Source organism: Scyliorhinus canicula, chromosome 9 (genome assembly GCF_902713615.1).
Source record: "Scyliorhinus canicula chromosome 9, sScyCan1.1, whole genome shotgun sequence".
NCBI classification, from domain to species: Eukaryota; Metazoa; Chordata; class Chondrichthyes; order Carcharhiniformes; family Scyliorhinidae; genus Scyliorhinus; species Scyliorhinus canicula.
The window spans coordinates 37,487,096-37,502,317 of NC_052154.1; the positions used below are offsets into that span (position 1 = coordinate 37,487,096).

Consider the following 15,222-nt stretch of genomic DNA (forward strand, 5'->3'; position numbering starts at 1 on the left):
ATGGTGTTTAAATAAAAAATCTAAGATTTAATATATTGACAGCTTTTTCCTCTTCTTTTCAGTGTTTCTAACAGCAGTGAACTGTTACAGTGTAAAGGCAGCTACAAGAGTACAGGACATCTTTGCTGCAGCCAAGTTGTTGGCCCTAACTGTTATCATTATTTTGGGCTTTGTGCAGATTTTTAGAGGTAGGTGTGACACAAATTGTATTTGTATTGTCAGTCTGTTCCAATTACAACTGCCTGAGAAACCTATTGTACCAGGCGTTATTCCAAATAAAATTGGATTGTGCTTATCCCGAACAAATTATTTTGAAAAATATATTTCAACCCGCTAAAACTAAAATTCTGTATGAATCAAATAGAAAGTCCTGCCTTAAATGCTTTCAAAATGCTTACATCTTTCTCTAGTTTCTCTCCAATCTTCCCTCATGCCCTCTTTCAGCATTTCTTGTCCAAGAGAACCTACTTGCTGCTCCCTCAATCTTGTTGGCAATGAACTGCTGACCACCCCTCCTGATCTCCATGTTAGCTGAAATTGTTAACGATTCGCCATCTTTAGGCTTTGTCCCTCTCTTCAAATCTATTGTCATCACTCCTCTCCACCCCCTCCCCCACCCAAAAAAAAAGCCTTGACCCTTTTTTTGCATTGTTGCAAATGCCGCCCTATCACCAAGCTCCCTCCCTTTACATTCCAAAGTCCTTGAACATGTTATCACCTCCTAAAGCCATGCCCATCTCTCCTGGAACTCGGTTTGAGTCCCTCCAATAACGTTTCCCCGTATCCTGCAATGCTTGAACAGTAACTGTCAACGGTAAAGTATCCCTCCTCTTCCTTTTTAACCAGTCTGCAACCCCTGCCTTGGTTGACCACACCATCCTCCTCCAGCAGCACTCCACTGTTGCCCAGGTGCCTCAGCTCCAAGCTTTGGAATTCACTGCCAAGACTTCTCCACCTCGCTTTCCTCCTTTAAATCGCTCCTTAAACCTACCTCTTTGACCAGTTTTTGGCCATCTTAACTGTGTAGATGTGTTCTTACGTGTATCCGTGTCATATTTTGTTTCATAATGCTCTCATGAAGTGCCTGAGGATGTCCTATTATATTAAAGGCACTATATAAATGTAAGTTATTGAATATTAATTGTCAAATGTTTAATTCTACTTTCTTAAGACCAGTAACAGCGAAAAAGATCGAATTTTATAATCTGTGTTTGGACCTGCCTTGTTTAAAAAAACTGACATCCGCACCACCACTTTGAGAACCCTGAAATTAGTTCACCTAATTTAAAAATGTGACTTCACAAGGAATTACTGTGCACAAGAATTCAACGCAGTGTGAGTGTTGGTAACTTGGATGAAATTTTGCAAACCCTTGACATCAGTACAGTCAGGTATTCAGTGTGTTGCTGAAGCACTGTTTTGCATGATTCCAGATGGTGTTTCACATGATTCATTCTGTAGCACTGGAGCATTGGGCAACAGCAAATAGATATGAATCATTTCAATTCAATGTAACTTCTGTGACATCATGTGGGTGTGGCAGAGATTTGGAGGGGCGTCAGAAAAAATGATTTTACATTGTGCTTTGAGCTGATAATTCATTGCAGTTAGCAGATGAATGTTCTCTGCACCTTAATGAAGGAAGTATTCGAAATAATGCTTCAAAAAATGAGCCCTAATTGTCAACACCGTGAGTGGAATCGTACCAGAATTTGGCAAATAGTTCAGCTCAGGTAGAAAGCTGGCGTCTAACTCTCCGGTTGCACAGACCAGACTTCTCACGGGATCTTGAGCCTCTCTGGGGAAAAAAGAGTGAGTGTGGTTTACACTGTCACTCTGGCAGGGCAGGGCTGCACAGAGCCCAGAACCAGCTCCAAAGAGATCGGGGCACCATCTTTAAAGTCCCCATCACGGAGGTATTTCCATCCCCTCACCCCTTCCCACCAACCACACATCAACGTGCAGCCCTGCCCATGGGGCTCCCACCCAGGCCTGGTGCCCACCATCTCCACTCCATGGGATGGGTCAGGGTTGGGATCCAGCATCTCCACCTCCTGATCGGTGCCCATAGGGCCCTGTGGTTCACCTTGGGATGGAGGGGCAGCTGGTTTGAGCCACGGCTACCCCTGCATCATCTGGGTTTGCCAGCCCTGGCAGTTCCCCATGATCCGCACCATTGTATCAACACCCTCAGTAATAGAACATAGAACAGTACAGCACAGTACAGTCCCTTCAGCCCACAATGTTGTACCGACCATTTATCCTAATCTAAGATCAACCTAACCTACACCCCTTCAATTTACTACTGTCCATGTGCCTGTCTAAGAGTCGCTTAAATGTCCCTAATGACTCTGACTCCACCACCTCTGCTGGCAGTGCATTCCACACACCCACCGCTCTCTATGTAAAGAACCAACCTCTGACATCTCCCCTATACCTTCCTCCATTTCCACCCTAGGGAAAAGTCTCTGGCTATCCACTCTATCCATGCCTCTCATCACCTTCTACACCTCTATCAAGTCACCTCTCTGCCTTCTTCGCTCCAGTGAGAAAAGCCCTAGCTCCCTCAACCTTTCTTCATAAGACATGCCCTCCAGTCCAGGCAGCATTCTGATAAATCTCCTCTGTACCCTCTCCAAAGCATCCACATCCTTCCTATAATGAGGCGACCAGAACTGGACACAATTCTGGTCCAGGTGTGGTCTAACTAGAGTTTTATAAAGCTGCAGCAAAACCTCGTGACTTCAGTTACTGGGCCATGCTTTGCAGCACCTCTGCAATGCCCACCTGCAACAGGGACAAGCTCTACAGCATCTTGGCCATACCCATCTGAGAGTGGGACATGTCACGCAGAACCTCATCAAGGTTGGTCTGGTGCTGGGATCCAGCAGACCTCCGACTGCTGTCTCACCTGGGGGTTCCTGCCTCCACCTGATCTGCATATTGTGCTGTGTGGTGATCACCTGATTGTGCCCCAGAAGCCTGTCCACGAGCATGCGCCGGTGGGGGGGGGGGGGGGATGGGTACGACAGCTGTGCCACGACCACGGTTGCATCATCGGCGCTCTCCTCCAAGGTGTTCTCGGCATCAGGAAAGAGTGCCACCTGGGATGAGCCAGCTCCGTTGGCTGAAGGACCTGCAGGTGAATGTACATGTGGTCAGTGGGAGGGATGGGTCAGTCAGTCAGTAAGGCAACAACTCACGTTTGACAGGCCCTCTCCTGGCGATTATGGGGGAGCTTTTGCTGATGAGACACAGAGGGTATCATTAGCCACATGCATGGTTTACAGTGGTGGGAGAGGGGGTGAGAAGGCAGGGTGGGGGGAAGTGAGGGCTGGGGGTCACACGGGGAGTTGGGGGTGGGTGATCCCTTTTGGGGATGGGGGGTGCATTGGTGTCCACTCACTCGTGCTGCCGGTGTAGGTCATTGACCTTCTTCCTGCAGTGGACGGCAGTCCTCCTGGTCATGCTCCTCAAACTGACAGCTGCTGCCACCTCATCCAAGGCAGTATTGGCTACCTTGTGGCTCACCCTCCGGGATCCTTGGGGGAACAGGACAGTCCTCCAGACCTCCACCGCGTCTAGGAGACTCCCCAGGTCAGCATCTCCTAATTTTGGTGGCCGGTCATCTCGGCACCAGAGCTGTGAGCTGGTTGGGGTTGGCTGAGAAAGTGCAGCTTAAGTGTTGCTTGACCTTGTTAGTGGGGGCCTGGCGAACGTGGTCCAGGCGAATCAGCTGGTGAGCTATCATTTGCGATGGGAGGCCTGTGAGGCCTGATTAAGCGGACCAGTTAACGCTGATTTGCGTTGCCGGCCCCACTAGGCCGAGCGCCGGGATGCGAGTGGCAATTCCCGCTCGCTCGCACTTAAAAAAAATTCAAGGAATTGTGCACATGATCTCTCCAGCGAGAATTGCATTTCCTGATTCTCATGATATTTTCTACCCACACCGCCGATCCTGCGGCCTGTGAATGTGCCCCTTGTTTTCAAATACCATTTATCATCCCTGTTGTGCTTTCAGATTAAAATATTAAATTCTTTCCGTTTACTTGACAAAAAAATAATCTACCTGTTTGTCCTTGCTGTCTAACGTAAAATAGCAAATGCCACATAGACTGGCGGGAGGATTTACCTGGTGTGGAGGAAACCCAAAACTGAATGGGCTTAGATCTCAGGAGAGAAAGTGAGGGGGGTGGTGAGCCTCCATCAGAAACCTCCTTCTGACTTCGGGCCATACTATATGGGAGCAGGAGTAGGCCATTCGGCCCATCAAGCTTGTTCCTCCCATTGGCTGACATGTTTCTCATCCCCGGGTCTGGTGGCCACTGGACATCCATCATCTCCCTTTTTTCCCCAACGGCCATTTTGGGCCGCCCAGACCTTCCTTCCCCTCTGCGCCCTGGGGCCCCCTTAAACTTACCTTGTCCTCCAGTCTGGGACTTCGGCTCAGGTATCTTCCTAGCGTTCTTCTTGGTCCACTGCAGCTCTTGTCGCTGCGGGGACAGGAAAAGCTGCTGTCCAGCCAGATTGACCAGCTGTTCTCGAAAGCGCGAATTTCACCTGACTGAGGGGCAGAAGTCCCGCCTACAGCCAATTGACGCTCATTCGAGCATGAAGTGGCTGTGGGACATTCTGAGCCGGGGCGGATGTATTTCCTGCTCCCACTTTGGATGACGGGAAGGGAAATGTTATCGTCTGAAAAATGTTGGCTGACCTGGTATGTGGAGTCTTGTCACGGAGTGGTCAGATAGAATGATGTTTAAATACAGTGAAAAGAGCTAAACGTAAAAGTAGGAATTAGGGTTGTCAAGTGAATATTGTAGAAAAAATAGTTATACGGTACTGAAGACAACAAACACCTGGGATGGGATTCTCCAACCCCCCGCCAGGTCTGAGAACCGCCGGGGGTGGCGGGAATTGCGCTGCGCCGGTTGGCGGCCGCTGGCAGCGCCCCCCCCCCCCCCCCCCAGTGATTCTCCGACCTGCGATGGGCCGAATTCCCGCTGGTTCTTTGCCAGTCCTACCGGCGTAAATTAGACTAGGTCCCTTACCGGCGGAACCTGATGGCACGGGCGGGCTCCGGGGTCCTGGGGAGTGGGGGCGCGGGGCGATCTGGCGTGGAGGCACTCTTATCCTACGCGTCGGCTGTGTCAGCCTCCACGATGGCCGACAAGTAGGTGAACCCCCCCTGCATATGCGTGGGGATGACATCAGCAGCCGCTGACACTCCCGCGCATGAGCGGACCCGCGCCGGCTGGCAGAGTCCCTTTGGCCCTGGCTGGCGTGGTGCCAAAGGCCTTCCCGGCTGGCGGGGCGCAAACCACTCCACCGCCGGCCTAGCCCCTGAAGGTGCGGAGGATGCCAGAGTGATGCCACTCCGTCCAGCTGGGACCCCCCCGCCCCGCCGGGTACGGGAGAATCCTGCCCCTGATGTGACAGTTGGCAAAGATTGGGGGTGGTAATCCCCCCCCCCCCCCCGAAACCAGCGCCGCGAGAATCGCGCCGGGTCGCTCGGAGAATCGCGGCAAGCGGCGATTCCCCGGCCCGGATGGGCCAAGTGGCCGCGCGTAAACGGCCTGGTCGCTGCCGGTGGGTACTTGTCGTGAAGGCTTGAGGGACGGTCTGTGGGGGGGGGGGGGGGGGGGGGGGGGGCTCCGGAGTGGCCTGCTATGCGATCGGGACCAACCGTTCGGCGGGCCGGCCTCTGTCAGCGGGCCTCCTTTCTTCTGCCGGCGAGCCTGGATCCATCCGCCATGTTTGTGCGGGGCGGCCTGGGTGCCTAGTTAGTGCCGGCCCAACTGCGCATGTGGGGGACCCGAGGTGCCGCGTCTTTTACACGGCGCCGGGTCTCTGATGCTGTGCCAAGGCCCCGCCCCCGTAAATCACGCAACGCTCCTGCTAGCCCCACGGAGGGGGGAGAATAGGGGTCTGGGAACGGACGCCGAAGTAAAACACTCCGGTTTTTACTCCAGCGTCGGCACTTAGACTCCCGTTGGGAGAATCCCGCCCTGGATACCTGAAAATGTGTTTGTAAGTTTTGCCATGCGTAGTTAACTGATTAGATTTCTCAGGAGGATGGGATGGTGCAAGGTGAGGCTGTCCATTCTCATTAGACTGAAGGAAGTTGTCGTCCTGAACAAACAGATTGTATTATTGGATTGATTAAACTGTATACCCATGGAAAGCTCAGCAATTTCAGGTGAGTGGAATTGTTTATTGTAACAGAACTTGCTTCCTTTATCAAACTTTTCATTATGCCGTTGATGTGTAGAGTATTGGTGGCAGAGTGGTTAGCACTGTGTTCAATTCTGACCTCGGGTGACTGGCTGTGTGGAGTTTACACATTCTCCCTGTGTCTGCGTGGCTTTCTTCTGGGTGCTCCAGTTTCCTTCCACAGTCCAAAAATGTGCAGATTAGGTGGATTGGCCATGCTAAATTGCCCCTTTGTGTCCAATGGGTAGGTGATGTTCTGGGTAGAGGGCGGGGGTGTAGGCGTGGGTTGGGTGCACTTTCAGATAATCAGTGCAGACTCGGGCCGAATGACCTCCTTCAGCACTGTAGGGGATTCTATGATATGGCGACACAGAAATGTTTTCTAGCTACAATGTAAGCCACAGTAAGTGGGATGTAGTATCAGAATACTATCCTGTGAATCTGCTTGTGATGCATCCAAATTATTAATTGCATCCGAATGTCCTGGAGTAGCTACTTTCATATTTTATTTATATGCTCAAGTTGACTGACATTATTAACCATCCATAAGGATAGACATAGAATCATAGAATTTACAGTGCAAAAGGAGGTCATTTGGCCCCTCGAGTCTGCAACAGCCCTTGGAAAGAGCACCCTACTCAAGCCTATCCCCCATACCCAGCAATACCTCCTAACCTTTTTTGGGGGGATACTGAGGGCAATTTATCATGGCCAATCCACCTAACCTGCACATCTTTGGATTGTGGGAGGAAACCAGAGCACCCACGCAGACACGGGGACTCCATACAGACAGTGACCCAAGCCCGGAATCGATCCTGGTACCCTGGAGCCGTGAAGCAACAGTGCGAACCACTGTGCTACCTTGCCGTCCCACTATGATTCTATGATGATACTAAATGGGGAGAATGTGCAAACATCACACGGACAGTGACGTGGGGCGGGTATTGGACCCGGGTCATCGGTGGCATGAGACAGCAGTACTAACCACTGTGCCACCCTTAGCCACTCATTTTAATCCTATTTACCAGCACCTGATCTGTAACTTGCAGCCTCCTCTGTTCTAAGGAAAACAGCCCTCGGCTATCCAATCGCTCCTCGTAGTCGTAATTTCCAAGCCATGGCAATATTCTTGTAAATCTCCTCTGCATTCGGTCCAGAGCAGTCACGTCCTTTCTGTAATGTGACCAGAACTGTACACAACCCTCCAGCTGTGGCCAAATCAACGTTTTATACAGTTCCAGCATTACAATTATTTTTTTTCCCAATTAAGGGGCAATTTAGCGTGACCAATCCACCTAACCTGCATATCTTTGGGTTGTGGGGGTGAATCCCACGCAGACATGGGGAGAATGTGCAAAATCCACACGAACAGTGACCCCTGGCCGGGATTAGAACCCGGGTCCTCAGTGCCGCAGTTCCAGTGCTAGCCACTGCGCCACATGCCATCCCATCATCTGATTTTTTGACTAGATTGTCCAGCTGTCCTGCCAGCTTCAAGGACCTGTGGACATGCACTCTCATTTCCTCAACCCTTCTCCGTATCTTCCCGTTTATTATTACTTTGCTTTGTTTGCTCTCCCCAAATGCACGACAACACTTTTCTGGATCGAATTCCACTTGCTACGTTTCCGCCCACTCAACCAAACCATTGATATAACTCTGGAGTCAACAACTATCCCCTTCAACTACTCGGCCAATGTTTATGTCGTTGGTAAAACATCTTGGGATTTTCTTTGATTTTACTGCCAATAATTTTTTCATATCCTCTCTTTGCTTTCGTAATTTCCATCTTTTCTTACCCCTGTACTTTCTACATTCCTCGAAGCCAATGGTTCCCAACCTTTTACCCATCATGGCACATCTTTATACTGTAAAAATGATTTGAGACAGACCTATATTCTCCAACTTAACTACCCGCGAGCAAAAGCTTTTATCTCGAAAACCTCATAAAATCACGTCAAGGCATCATTTAATGCAATTTTCAATAGTTTAAGAAGTTTTCACTGGAAACATGATCACCACCATTTAAATGTGAAATACAATGGGCTGGATTCTGCAGATATGTCTGCAGGATCTGTCTGTTTTTATGACCAAAAATTTGGCGCTGCCCCCGCACCGATCCTCCGCCTGATTGGAGGCTAGCAGCCGCGTTAAGCCCCCCGGCTTTACCTGCGGATACAGCCACAGAATGGCAGGGTCCGTGGCAGCGCATGCACATGTCAGCGGCAGCAGTGCCATACAGCATGGCGCCGGCCGCGCGCCAACCCAGCCTGCCGACTTGTTAAACCCCCCCCCCCCCCGACTGTGGCGGCGCTGGACACAGTCCGCAGCCGCCACCCAAGGTCCCCGAAAGTTGTGAGAACACGTGTCGTATGCCGTCGGGAACTCGGCCCATCGGGAGGGCCTCAGGTGACATCCTGAGGCCGGCGTGCGGTGTACTCCTCGAGTACGCAGTTTTTGAGGGAGCGGAGCATCAGAAAAACGGCGCTGCCTCCGATTCCAGGATAAAAGTGAATTCACCGGTCGACCACCGAATGCAATCTTGGCGTCAGCGATTGGAGGATCCATCCCACTATTTTAAATCAAAATGTACACGATTTTAAAGTGCTTCCCATTAAAGGTTTCAGTAGTTTGTTTATTTTAAAATTCTGCATTTCTCAATGTGAAGATTCATAAATGAAGGAAATACAGTGAACAGCATCGTACCAATATCAGTAATATGACACCGTCTCCCTCTGCAAACTTGTTTTGTAATCCAGGGAGGATTCTCCCGTACCCGGCGGGGCGGAGGGTCCCGGCGGAACGGAATGGCGTGAACCACTCCAGCGTCGGCCCGCCCCAAAGGTGCGCAATCCTCTGCACCTTCAGGGGCTATGCCGGCGCCGAAGTGGTTTGCGCCCTGCCAGCTGGCGTGGAAGGTCTTTGGCGCCACGCCAGCCGGGGCCGAAGGGACTCCGCCGGCCGGCGAGAGTCTACGCATGCACGGGAGCGTCAGCGGCTGCTGACATCATCCCCGCGCATGCACGGGGGGTTCACCTTCGCGGAGGCCGACGCGTAGGAAAAGAGCGCCCCCATGGCACAGGCCTGGCCGCGGATTGGTGGGCCCCGATTGCAGGCCAGGCCACCGTGGGGCAGGCGCCAGCACCCCGGAGCCCGCCCACACCGCCAGGCCCCACCGGTAAGGGACCTAGCCTGATCCATGCCGGCGGGACTCGCAAAGAACCAGCGGGACTTCGGCCCATTGCGGCTGGAGAATCGATGGGGGGGGGCACTGCGAGTGGCCGACGACTGGTGCGCCGTGATTCCCGCCCCCGCTGAATCTCCAGTGCCGGAGAATTCGGCGGATGGCGGGGGCGGGATTCACGCCCCCCCCCCCCGGCGATTCTCCGACCCGGCGGGGAGTCGGAGAATCCCGCCCATGATCAGAAAATGCTGCAGATATTCAACAGGATGAGTATTATCTATGAATGAAAAAACAGTAGAGTAAATATTTCAGGGTGATAACCTTTCATCTTAACTGGATGCTATTGAAAATGCTCAATTAATTATTGAACCAGAGAAAAATGGGATATCGGGAGCAGCACCTCGGGGGGGGGGGGGGGGGGGGGGGGGGGTTTCACAGGCCAGGATGGTTGGGTAGGATGGTAGCACCCTGACACTCCTCCCAGCATCCGGGCACCTTGGCTCTGCTACCCAGGCACTGCCATTCCATCACACAGTCCCACTGAACCCTTAAGGTGACAGATGTGAGGACAGGGCAGGGTCGATGTGTGGTGTCCGACCTGGCACTGCACACCCTAATGGTTCAGTGGGACTGTGTGATGGAATGGAACTGCTAAGGTGTCAGGTTGGCACTACCAAGGGTCAGGGCCTGGGTGGCAATGCCCATGAAAGGGAGGGTGAGGGGGGCCTGGAGAAAAGGGCGCCCTGATCTGTGAGTAGCTGGTCCTACTGCGAGCTCCCGAGTGCAGGAAAACTTTCTAACTGTGGCCTCAATGGGGAAAAACTCCCTGAGACCCAAAGAAAAAGCCAAGTTGAATAACGGTTTGAATCTCGACACTGCAGCTGTCGAGAAACACCCCGACAAATGTGCCCGAAACCAGACTTCAAAATATTTCCGGTGAATTGCGCCCAACATGATGAGTCAAAAAAACAATTTTTTGTCTTTACACTTAAAAGTGGAATAGTGTATGTGGAGCTCAGGGCTTGCCTGTTTGGGCAGCTCCAACTTACCTGACAAACAGCTGCAGTCAGTGGTCTGGCCCATTTCCCTCACACAGGTCCTGCCAATAAATTTGGAAGAACACATTTTGAATTTGCATGCCCAGTTCCTGCCTTTACCATCACTGTGAAAACTTCTCTCCCTTTCATTGGCCTGAGAAAGTAAACTATTGCAAGTTTCTGTTTCTGATACCTGCGCAGTGCATCTCCTGCAAAGCACAAATGTGTGAACTTCGGATACGAACATTGACCCATCCCGACGTTAAAAAGATGATGCTGTGATATCCCGACTGGGTGATGACTTTCCTGCACTATCTTGGAATATGTGCAGAATTCCATTTTTTCAATCCTGCCCAGGTTTCTGCATTCTAATATTTTTGTTCTCTTCCCTGGGAAGGCAGGGTCCTTCCCTAAATGAGTACTGTACTGAAGAATTTTACCAAGCTCGTCTTGAATTTTATGTTCCTGCTTCCCTTTCAAGTAGTGCTGCCATTTTACTTTCCGCAAATTAGAAATGTGTTTGGTAAAATTCTCCTGTTTGAAACAGGAGTGCTTGGAAGGTGGCACAGTCCCTGTGCTCCATGGCTGTGAGCATAGACACCCCTGTCGAGGCCAGAGTGGACCTCCAGGACTGGCGGCGCCAGGTGGTGGGGTAGCCCCAGGAGTTCACTCCGTTTGCACCCCGCTCCAAAGAGTAGCCGGGGGGGGGGGGGGGGGGGGGGGGGGGGGCGCGCGCGCGGCACTGGGCACCCTGAGGGAGGAGGAGATGATGGGGCCCTTGTCAGTGATTCCCGCAGGGGAGGTTCTGGTGCATTGCAGCGCTTTAGACCCCCACGCCCCCATGTGCCTGGCGCATCTGGGCAGCGGGCAGAGCAGGGTGGCACTACGCCACTCGGGACACCCAAGCAACCGCCGGGCTCATCCCAGCCCGGTTGCTCCAGAAGATGGCCACCAAAGGGGACCCAGGTCACAGGGCGGGATTTGCAGCACGCCGCTCCTGATGTACCGCGTATGGATCCATCTAGACGTAGCGTTAGAGCCTGTAAGGCCAGAAAGGTAGACACCAGTTAAGGTGGCACGGGTGTAAAACATAGGAAAGGGTTAGGTGCTCGGGCACAGACCGTTAGAGAGGTGTTCACATGTTCTTTGTAAAATAAACACCGGTGCATAAAGGTTCCAAACTGCCTCAATGCTGTTTCAGAAGGGTGCGAGCAGGGCTGGCTGCGAGGGGTGGGGTGTTGCCAGGTCGGACCCCACACATCGACCCCACCCAGTCCTCACCTCCGCCACCCTAAGAGGTCAGTGAGACTGTGTGATGGAATGGCCAGCTGACATGCAGGGATCACCCAGGTGGACGGAGAAAGTGCTACTGCGAGCAGGAGTCAGATGTTTTCAAATGACGCAGAGCACCAGGGCTCATCGCGGAGTACGTTGTCATCATCCTCCATCCCAAGGACCAGACCCACTATTACTGCCAATCCAGGGCCCGCACCCATAGGTAGGAATCACGGAGGGCGTTGCAGGGAGGTGGGTGTTGTAGGACGGGTGATCAGCTGGTGAGGGGAGCGGATGTCTGTACCCTTGGCCAGGCCCCTAGTCGGTGAACGTCGAGGCGATTAGAGAGTCCTGTGCGCGCTGGCCCTGGTGCACGCATTGTGATGCCTCCTGCGCCTGCCCGGGCCCCATCCTCGCAATCCTCCTCGTCGGACGAGGCCTGGCGTTCACCTCCTGGAGCACGTTGCCCCTCTGCTGCGCGATGTTGTGGGGGGTGCAGCAGGCCCCCACAATATGAAGAGTCTTCTAGCACTATACTGGAGGGCCCCATCCAGAGTGGTCCCGGCAGCTGAACTGCATCTTCAGGATGCCGAAGCACTGTTCTCGTGTTGTTGTAGCAGGTCTCCACGTCGGTCTGTGGCTGCTGAATAGGTGTCATCAGCCACGCCTGCAGTGGATAACCCCTGTCACCCAGGAGCCAATGCCTCACCCAGCGTTACGCCTCAAATGTCAGGAACCGTTCAGTGCGCCAGGATGAAGGCATCGTGCACACTGCCTGGGTATCGGGCGCAGATGTGCATGATGTGCAGCTTATGGTCACAGACCATCTGTATGTTCCTCCAATGGAACCCCTTTCGCTTTGTGAAGCCTGGCCTATCATGGGCCGGTGTTCGTAGGAAGACCTGAAAGCTGTCGATCACCTGCTGGACCTGGGGCATCCTGGCGATGGTGGTGAAACCCGCTGCCCGGGCATCCTGGTGGGCTCGGTCCACATTGAATTTGATGTATTGTGCCAACTGGGCATACAAGGCCTCAGTGACGGCATTGGATGCACCTGAGCACAGAGGTCTGAGATCCCAGACAGGTCCCCTCTTATGCCTTGAAGGACCCCGTGGCGTGCTAGTTCAGGGTGACCGTCACCTGACGGCCACGGGAGCGGGTGCTCTTCCCCATACCGCCACGGTTCCAGGTGCACCATGACCCTGCATGTATGTGGTACTGTCCCTTCCTCGGCCAGAGCCTTCAATGGCATGCCCGGCCTGGCAGGTCCTCGAATGACAGGCGCTGCCGGTACTCACAGGGCCTAACGCAGCGTCTCCTCGGCCTGTTCAGTGGCTGGTTCTCCAACCTCACTGGCTGGGTCCTGTTCCTGTGGGCAGGCTCTGCCACTGCAGGATCGTCCCCGAGCAGCTCCTGCTTGTACAGTCTCAGTGTATCCCAAGGGCCTCTGGCCCAGGCACCCGTCCCTGTTGGCAGGGTTACTGGTGGCGGGCGCTCCCCGTGCCAGCTGTACACTCTGCAGCTCCTGTAGGGGCGAGGGTGGGGGGGGGGGGGGGGCGTGGTGCACACCCAGAGGCCATGTGGCAGTGGGGTGGGCAGCAAGGTGGCTGCTCTGCAAGCTGCGGCAATAGTGGTCCGTGCCTGGACCGCACAGATCATATGCCTGGAGAGCGTCAGTGGATCCCTAAATCTCCAGACATGCTCCAATTTTCAGCAGGGGATGAGGACCCCACTCACCTCTATTTGACAACTCATTAATCTCTTTGATGGGGCTTAACGAACTGGAAGGGCGAGATTGGAGTTTTCAAATGTGAATATGATGGAGCTGGCCAGTCTGGTGAATGTTAGTGCATAGCTGTCAAGTTCAAACCAGGCGAAAGTTAATTATATGCAGTGAAAACTCTGAGGACCTGGGGAATCTTGGGTCGGATCATGCAGGTTAACTCTGACTTGGCCACATGCCACTTTGTGAGTGACCATATTGCTGGCCCTTAGGGGTGCTCTCTCTATTCTGCAAGGCAGCAGCGATTGTGGCTGCATTGTGCCGTTGCTGCTTGTACATTGCAGGCAGCTCTCACCCCCAAGAGACTTGCAATGGCACTGATTTGGCTTGGAGCACGCCTGTGGCCCAATTCAGCCATTTACATTTTAAAATGGCATGGCAGGAGTGACACAGTTGCAGCATGGGGTCAGTACCTGGAAATTATCCTGGTGTTGGGTTCACAGTCCCACTTTGAAATCTGGCCCATGGAATCAAAACTAGTTTCTTCTGGCTTGGACACATTGGCACCACTTTATAGAGTGTATTTACTTCGTACTGGGTTATGGAGAGAACAGTGTCTGCTGTTTCTCTTATCTACATTACTTCTTTGCTGTACATTCATTTCCATGATCAGTCAAAATGTGTTTGATACATTTGTACATAGATCATCATATTGCTACATATTGCAACTAGACTTGTTATAAAACTATCGGGTGCCACATTTTAATCAGATATTTCAAGCATGGTCTCAGGCAAGCTAGCATTTAAACTGAATGCTCTCATTACAGTTAATATTTGCTTCAGATAAAAAAAAAGCAAAGTGGTGACAATTTTGTCAAAGTAGCTGGTGTCATGAATTATGATGTGTACTGGGCTCCGTCAGTGCCATGAAGACTTGTTGGCAATCATACTGCGTACAGTTGTCATCCACCAAGGAGTGACACTGCAGCAGGACGATGAGGCTAATGGGATTACAAATTCTCAGGAAAAGAAGGGGGACAGGCTGGGATTGATGTGAACAGTCTTTTGTCAGAGAATATTATCCAGTACTTTTTTTGCAAGATGCCATTGGAAAAGTGTTGTATCCCAAAGAACGTGCTCTGCAGTGCTGGCTCCCAGCCCCTGATAACTTTCTTTGGTATACCTCAACAAACACCGTCTGCACTAAAGAATAATAAAAAAATGAAAGTTTAGTGATCCATCGCGTGCTGTAATTCTAATCACTACTTCTGTTTGATTGCTGATTCCATAATTTAAAGGCATGTCTAAAGAGCGCTGGTGCCACATTTTAATCAAATAATGTAAACAAACTCTCAGCCAACCAAGCTTTTAACTGAATGCTGCCATTGTAGATAGTATTTGCTTCAACTATTTACTAATGAAACCTGAACCTGAAAATGGTCCAGGCATCATTATGAACTACTCAGGCAGGAGCTGGGAATACACACCAACTTCATGCTCATTTTGGGCACGTGCAAATACCCTCCAATGTTTCCATGATTTTACGTGCATCTCAACCTGTGGTTTCTGACAAATTTATGAATTGATCCATCAGTGGGACAAAAGTACAGAAGTATTTGTTTGCAAACCTCCACACCCCAAAACTGAGAACAAACCTTTTTTGTTTACAAATTTAGAGTACCCAATTTATTTTTTCCAATTAAGGGGGAATTTAAAATGGCCAATCCACCTACCCTGCACATCTTTGGGTTGTGGGGGTGAAACCTAAGCAAACACGGCGAGAATGTGCA

At 51.8% G+C, this 15,222-nt stretch overlaps 1 protein-coding gene across 1 annotated transcript in view; it reads left to right on the forward strand.

Moving 5' to 3' along the window:
- Nucleotides 1–15,222, forward strand: part of slc7a5 (solute carrier family 7 member 5) — a 107,172-nt gene that overhangs the window by 13,286 nt on the left and 78,664 nt on the right. Inside the window, exon 2 of the mRNA XM_038806523.1 lies at nt 63–188. Coding sequence (XP_038662451.1) covers nt 63–188 — 126 coding nt within the window. The remainder of the gene's footprint in view (nt 1–62; nt 189–15,222) is intronic.